The 7,555-nt window shown below is 37.7% G+C and overlaps 1 protein-coding gene and 1 non-coding gene across 2 annotated transcripts; both read right to left on the bottom strand.

Moving 5' to 3' along the window:
• Positions 1-800: 800 nt before the first annotated feature.
• Positions 801-7,347, bottom strand: LOC117877365 (60S acidic ribosomal protein P2). Its single transcript, XM_034770431.1, has 4 exons — positions 7,195-7,347; positions 3,721-3,769; positions 1,503-1,595; positions 801-920 (listed from the first exon to the last, which is right to left on the bottom strand). Exons 1-4 carry the CDS (start codon positions 7,315-7,317, stop codon positions 844-846), a joined length of 342 nt encoding a protein of 113 aa, XP_034626322.1. The 5' UTR covers positions 7,318-7,347; the 3' UTR covers positions 801-843.
• On the bottom strand, positions 3,383-3,516 carry LOC117877513. Its single transcript, XR_004645737.1, has one exon. It is a non-coding gene; the product is annotated as a small nucleolar RNA SNORA52 (small nucleolar RNA).
• Positions 7,348-7,555: the final 208 nt, after the last annotated feature.

Below are 7,555 nucleotides of genomic sequence, written 5' to 3'. Positions count from 1 at the left end.
CGTATGTAGAGAAGACAATATAAGACTATACATCACTTCAGCAGTGTTAGCCACAATAATGTCCCAAACACGTGGAATGCAAGTCAATCTGTGATCAGAGGTTCTTAAACTTCATTGCTCCGCAATCCACGTCTGACAACAAAAATTACTACACGTCCCTTGGACAGGGGACCAAAGCCTAAGCCCTGGGCCCCAACAAGTCTAACCCCAGCCCTGATAATCCCAATAAAGTGGGGTCACAACCCACACTTTGAGAACTACTAATATAATTGATATCAAAGCTATGAAGTGATTTTAGATTTTGTGTTTGCACATTTGATGAAGTTGAGGTATGCATTGCTTTTAGAGATCTGTAGGAGATGGAAGTGAAATCCCTACAGAATGTGTTACTGACAGTATTGTAGGCAATATGCAGGTGGAAAGGAATGCACAAGTTTTGGAATAAGATCTAAATCGGCAAAGAAATCAGTGCCATTTTGGTCATTTACAGAATATAATAATTTAGGAGAATTAGCTTTGAAGTGATGCAGTAGAATTTACAAGCTAATTCTGATTTTCTGCCCATTGGGTTTCACAACATGATTTAGCATCAAGTGCATGTTTAGGTGCCTCAGGGTGGGGTTTCAAAGGTGTCTAAGTGATATAGGAGCATAAATGTAATTGGCTTCACCTATATGCAGAATCAACGAGGCTACATAAGATGTTTTTTTTCCTTTAAACAAAGCCCACATCCAGATCACTGTTAGACAAGAGAGAAAACTCCAGGGGCATTAGGGTTATTATAACAAAACACCTCAACATCCATTTTAAACAAAGTGTTTTATTAGCTTCTGTAGCAAAAGTTTAGTCAAATAGGCCAAATCCCATGTCATCATCAGATTCCTCAGACTCCTCCTTCTTCTCTTCTTTCTTCTCCTCAGCTGCAGAGAGAAAAGTTTTAAACAGTGTTTACTCATCTGGGAATATTTACAGTACATTTTGGACATTGCAGGTGTGAAGAGATCCCAAAACACGCTCTCTTCATGGAAGCATATCTTCCAATTAAATGGACACAAGTCACCCCTTTAAGTTTCAGCCTCCATATCTACTCTGTGCGGTGCTAACGGATTCAGTTTCTTTTTAACCTATAAGTTTAAAGATTAAGTGCCAAATTTTGCCTTCAGAGACATGCACAACTCTCAATTACATCCACAGGAGTTGCATACACATACCTGAGGGTCCATTTTGGCTCTATAGACTTAAACCAGAAGAAATTAGTGAAGGTGAGGAGCAAGCAACTGTGTATAACTCTTACTGATTGGCTGGTTTTAACTAACCGCCTTCTCTGTACACCACTTTAACAGTTCATTCCCAGGTACAGTGCAGAGATTGTCTTCAGCACTAAACTATGTCAGTCAATATTTCAATCTCGGGACAAGAAGCCAAACTACAATAAAAGAAGGAAAAGCTTCCTAAATTTACATGATGGGAATTAAGGCACTAAGATTTTAACGTATACTCACCAGCAGCAGGTGCAGCAGCAGGAGCAGCAGAACCTGGTCCAGCTGAGACTGCTACAGCTCCACCAACTGGCATGCTGGCAAGTTTGCCGTTACCTGTAAGGAACAAAAGGGTGGAGAATAGTAATTAAGCACTCAGAGTAGACCTGGCCCTGCAAATACTGCAACGTGCAGAACCAAAGTTATGTAGTAAGATGGCACCTAGTCAATATGGTATATGGACACGTCTATGAGAAAAACATATAAAAATACATAAGGGATGTGATTACAGGCTAGCCTCTGACAAATTAACCCACACTAGCCACCTGCAAGGAACAACAAGGTGCCGGATATTTTTGTTTGTTTAAAATACAGCACATTCTACAACAAGATTCCAGAGTTTAAGACTGAAACACTGGGCAGCTAGCCTACCAAAAAATCAACCTGGTGTTGACAATAGTTTTGGGCAGAATTTTTTTGCCTACAAAACCCCCCAAAGCTCTCTAAATCCATATTAAAAAGTAAGACATCAACAGCAAGCAAACTTTACCAAAGAAAGAAAAAGGTATCCTTTGAGAAGAGCATTTCCAATATGACCTCTGCTAGGTCCTGTCTAGTCTATATTGTCTACAATGTGCTACAACCTTGGACTTCGCAGGAATGCAGCACTGTTTGGGAATATGATTAGATTCCCATGTATAGAAGAAGACCAAACAACATTTTAGCTGTTCCAAGGAGTACTGTGTAATAACCAGGCCCCTCCAACACAGTAGGAATTACATTACAGATGGGGACCTTTGAGATTAGTGAACTCACTACTGCTTAATGTCTCCAATTTCTGGAAAGTTAGCTCTCTGCCTTTTCCCTTGTGAATACTGAGATTCCCTCTGCTTTCAAAGTTTTCAAGTCTTTTTGCTTGTACTCCATTTCTAAGAATCAATTTCTAAATAATTCCTTAGAATTTCAGATTCCTATAACTAGCAAAATAAACATGTTTTATAATCATGTCAGATATTCTAGGAAGCCACATACAGCAGAACCTCAGTTACAAACATCTCAGGAATGGAGGCTGTTTGTAACTATGAAATGTTCATAACACTGAACAAAACATTATGGTTCTTCTTTCAAAAGTTTACAACTGAACACTGACTTAATACATCTTTGAAACTTTACTATGCAGAAGAAAGATTCTGCTTTCCCTTTTTTTTTTTTAAATAGTTTACGTTTAACACAGCACTGTACTATATATCTTTTTTGTTTCTTTGTTTTTTATTGGGTCTCTGCCGCTGCCTGATTATGTACTTCTGGTTCCAAATGAGGTGTGTGGTTGACTGGTCAGTTTGTAACTCTGAGATTCTACTGTATTTCTAAAATAAAATTATTCCATCAGCAGACAACTGAATCATTTTAAGTCTCTGCATGCATAATGGCTCTCTCAGGTCTTTATACAACATTCACAGAAGTATCTAATAGCTGCTGTAATTACTGACAATCATTAATGCCTGATCCTGTGAGCACTTAGGCATGTGAGTAAAGTTACAAAAATATCTGCTTAAGTGTTTGAAGGAATGGGGATTAGATCATTAGAGAGCTTTGGGTTATCTAAAAACAACGTATTTGGTCAGAGCAAAATATTCCACAAGTGGAAATTCAAATTGTTGTGCCTTTCTAAATTCATATTTATTAATTTTGCACTGAAAATAAAATGATTTTTCACTTCAGTGTTCTCTCTCAATAAGATTTATCATTTCTAGGTCTCCCTGAAATAAAGAACAGAAGGCGTGTGAACGAAGTGTTTAGTTCATGAAGTGACTTCTCTGCAAAAGAAAGTTCAAGAACACAATTGGGTAAACCAAGAACTACAATTTAGAATGCTAAAGTCTGGCTCATTCTCTCACCTAGCAACATGTCCAGAAATCTCTTGTTATGAGCAGACTAACTGTAAACTCATATTTAAAGAGCACTTTCCAGTTTAATCTGGTCCACAAGCGAAACCTAGCAGGTACTGGCACTGACCTGCAGGAATTAGGATGGACCCCTACCCATTATATGATTTATCCCAATTTGTATCTTAATTGAGAGCCCTCTAAAGCAAGTCTGATTTAATGAAAAAAAAACAAAATGAGGAAAACACAAAATCTGGTAATTCTCTGCCATTAAGGATCTTTAAATTAGTGACTGAACTAGAGAGGCAATCATCATAAATGTCACCCCCATGCCAACACCATGAGATTTTACTTACCCTGAGCAATGACATCCTCTATATTTTTTCCGTTCAGTTCACCAATAACCTAAGGAAATTACAAAGTATTAAAACAAATTGTTTGATAAGCTGTTTTAAAAGTTTTTCAATCAGGTTTCTGTGCAATACCACCTAACCAGCTGCTTGTAAGATTCCATCTTGCCTTATTTCTCAAGAGAAACAATGAATAAAGGTTTTTTAAAATAACTTATTTAAAATTTAATTTTAAATTGACAACCTATGTTAAGACCTAAACTTATGATCTATTAAAATAATTATAAAAATAGTATTAAAGTAGTACATGTTTGCTGTTGAAGTTTTAAAGAAAGTCAACCCACTGAACTGGGGAAAAGCACTGGTTAAGCACCAAGAACCAGAGTTTGTTGAAGTGTTAAACCAGATTTTGACAGCAGGAGCCTCTCTACAGAGAATATTTTCTTCATTTCACTTTATTCCCCTGGTTCAGTTCAATGACTAGTTCATTTAAAGTTAAGAAACCAATTGGGAGCTGAAGAAGCAGGAAAACTTGTTTTCTTCTTCCAATCAATGAACAAAAGTTAAGTGTGATTATGAGATCTGCTAGTTCTAAAAATAAGGACACAGTGACCAGAAATAATCAGTTCAATTCAACAACTATAGATAATATTTCCTATGTTTAATAAATCAGTTTTAACTGCAAAACATGTTTTGATAAACTTTCTTCCTTAGGTATCAAGCACATTCAAGACAGTTTTATTTTATCAAAAATTAAATGCTGTTTGTGCTTTTTTTTTTAAACTGAATTTTAATTTCCATCCAAATAGAGCCACAAGTAAAAAATTAATCTAGTAATTAAGTGTCATTCATCATTTTCTAACACAAAAAAGGTAAAAATAAATGCAAGTTAAGCTATATAACTGGTTATGTAAACATAGTGTGTCCACATAGATAGCAAAAAGCAGGACCAAATTTAGTATAAAAGCCATATTTAGTAGCAAATCAACATATTTCAATCTCTTTTTAGGAGAATAACCAAGAAGTATAAATACAATCCACTCTATAGGACACTGAAATCCAACAAGTCCACAGTTGGAAATAAAAGTATAAGTGTGCCATGAGATGAAAACTGAAGACTGACACACTGGAGCATCTGTGCTTTTCTGTAGTCATCTCCTCATGAAATCCATTTCAGTGAGTTCACAATGAATTCAGGAAGCTGACAGCAATAAAGAATATAGAAGCCTTCTACAAGTCACAAAACAGACCCTCTGCAATGGTTTGTTAGGCATTTATGAGACTGATGCTGTACCCCCTTCCATGTGCATGCTTTGCAGCACGGGATCCTGAACCAGCATCCTAAAGTGCTGTGCGTTCCTCAGTACTCTGACATATGCTAAAACCCAGCTGATCATTTCAGCTTTTCACTGGAATGGAAAATTTTACTATCAAAGTTGTAGTCCAGGCTGGGAAAGATTAAACAGGAAAACAAACTGCTACCATCTCAGAAACAAGCATTAAAGGTCAAGGGTGCTGCAGCTTCTCCAGGTGTGTTTCAGCTATTGGATAGCAGTGCAGGATAATGGAGAGTCACAAACCAATGTAAACAATGGAGGCAAGATTCTAAAGATAGGAACTGTAATGTCAAAAGTACATTGCAGCTCAGCGATAGCAACATATCTAAACAACATTTTTCAACAACTAATCTCCTGCTCAAGTGAAGTATGCAATATATGAATTGTCGTGTTTGTGTTTATTTACTCTGAAAGGTGCGTTTGAAGAGTCCTCTAGAGTTATATTGGAGTAAGATCCGGTCAGTGTTAACAAATACAGATAAGTCAATGATGACAAGAACAAATTCCAACGGAACATTGTGGGAAAGGGATGATCAGTGAAAGAGTTTATGAAGGCCCTGGAAACCATAATAAAAAAAAGTGTCAATTTGAAACACACAACAGAATAAGAACCTCTATTTCAGAGTGCAGAACTATATCCTAGTACTGCATGGATTCTGGTTGCACAGAACTAACCACTCTGTTGGTTGGCTTTCTGAAGATTACAACTATCCATCTGAAAAACCTAGTTTCCCCAATATCATCTCTCTTAATGCATCTCTTGTAATATATGACACACAGTGTCTGCAAATAAGATGATTTCTTAGTGGAAAAAAATATTATAGAATTTAATCAACTGTTTTCTTTTCAACACCCTTTAAAACACACACACAGAATGAAAGCTCCACCACATTGAGAAGTATTTAAATCTCCCTTCGCTGACACTAACACTGCAGAATCTTGTCTGTTTTTTCCTAGATGTTATATCATCTGGGTATATCTCATTTACTTCCATGCCATTGCAGGGGTCTCAGACATTGGTCCACCTCAGTGTTTCCTATGCTCTGCATGTGGCACACAAGTTTGTCTCCTGAGGGCTGTAATACTTTGGTCTAATTCCAGTTGTTAGGTTTAGTGTGCGAGTGGCCAGCTTGTATTAGTGGCCTCTGATATACAGGACGTCCAACTAGATGATATAGTAGTCTCTTCTGGCCTCAAACTCTATGTATGACTATTTGACTCCCTTCTCTTCATGTGTCAGTATAATAATGCCTGAATCTGTAGTTTTCACTCCATGCATCTGAAGTGGGTTTTTTTACCCACAAAAGCTTATGCCCAAATAAATCTATTAAGTCTTTAAGCTGCCACCGGACTCCTCATTGTTTTTGTGGATAGACTAACATGGCTACCCCCTGATATCTGACGTATGTCCCTTGTAGCAGCGACAAAGACTTGTATGTTTTATGGAAAATGCTGTGTATACACTTGGCACCTCATAAATGTAATGCAATAATGTTGCCAGAAACTGGGAATGGGCAACAGGGATGGATCACTTGATGATTAACTGTTCTGTTCATTCCCTCTGGGGCACCTGGCATTGGCCACTGTCGGAAGACAGGATATTGGGCTGGAGGGACCACTCTTACGTTCTGCCTTTTGCGAGAAAAGTGTAACCCTCCACTAGAATTATATCCATTTATTTTGAGACAGTGCATAACTGCAAATTGAACACTATATCTCACTGGAATTTTTTTTTGCCACTGGCGACCACTAACCAGGCAACTACTAGCCTCTGATAAGAGCCATCAGGTAGACCCTGTTGTATGCAGTGTAGTTGTAGCCATGTCAGCTCCAGGATATCACCCAGCTGTCTCTTTAATTACAGAGACCTATCAGTTAGAAACAACTTGTATTAGCTCTGTCCAGTGAGGTTATTCAGTCTGAACTTTTGTAAATAAGAGAACCTGAGATCTACAGAAATGCTATGCCCAAATACTTTTTATTGGGCAATTGGCACTTGAGACCATAACAACATACATACCCATACTTGGAAAGAAACAAATATTTTTAATACCCCTTGGATTAATAAGATAAGATTCAGAGCCAAGTGAATACAGAAGTGGCTCCCATTTGGGTATTACACTATCAGTTACTGCACTGTCACCTTGTTCAGGCGTTCATCATCCGTCTCAATGCCTACACTGTCGAGAATCTTCTTCAAGTCCTTTGAAGCAGGGGACTCGTTGCCCCCTAGGACAGCCAGAAGATAAGCTGCAACGTAACGCATTCTGAAAGAGAATTAAAATCTTTATTATGGAGGCTGTTACAGATTTTAGAAGCCAGGCACTTCTTCCCAGCTCTCTGGAGCCCTGTCCTAGCTACAAAAAAGAAAAAAAAAGTGTGTTCTTAGCTTGAGTTAGCTAACAAGATAAAATCCTAGTGAAGATGAGGCAGTTTCCATGAGTTAGTAGATTGAGTTTTGGGAGAGCCTAGTCTAACTGCTAAGCTATATGAGAACTACAAAT

Source organism: Trachemys scripta, chromosome 4 (genome assembly GCF_013100865.1).
Source record: "Trachemys scripta elegans isolate TJP31775 chromosome 4, CAS_Tse_1.0, whole genome shotgun sequence".
NCBI lineage: Eukaryota > Metazoa > Chordata > Testudines > Emydidae > Trachemys > Trachemys scripta.
Note: the sequence above shows the minus strand (reverse complement) of the source record. Positions and strands in the feature narration are given on the sequence as shown.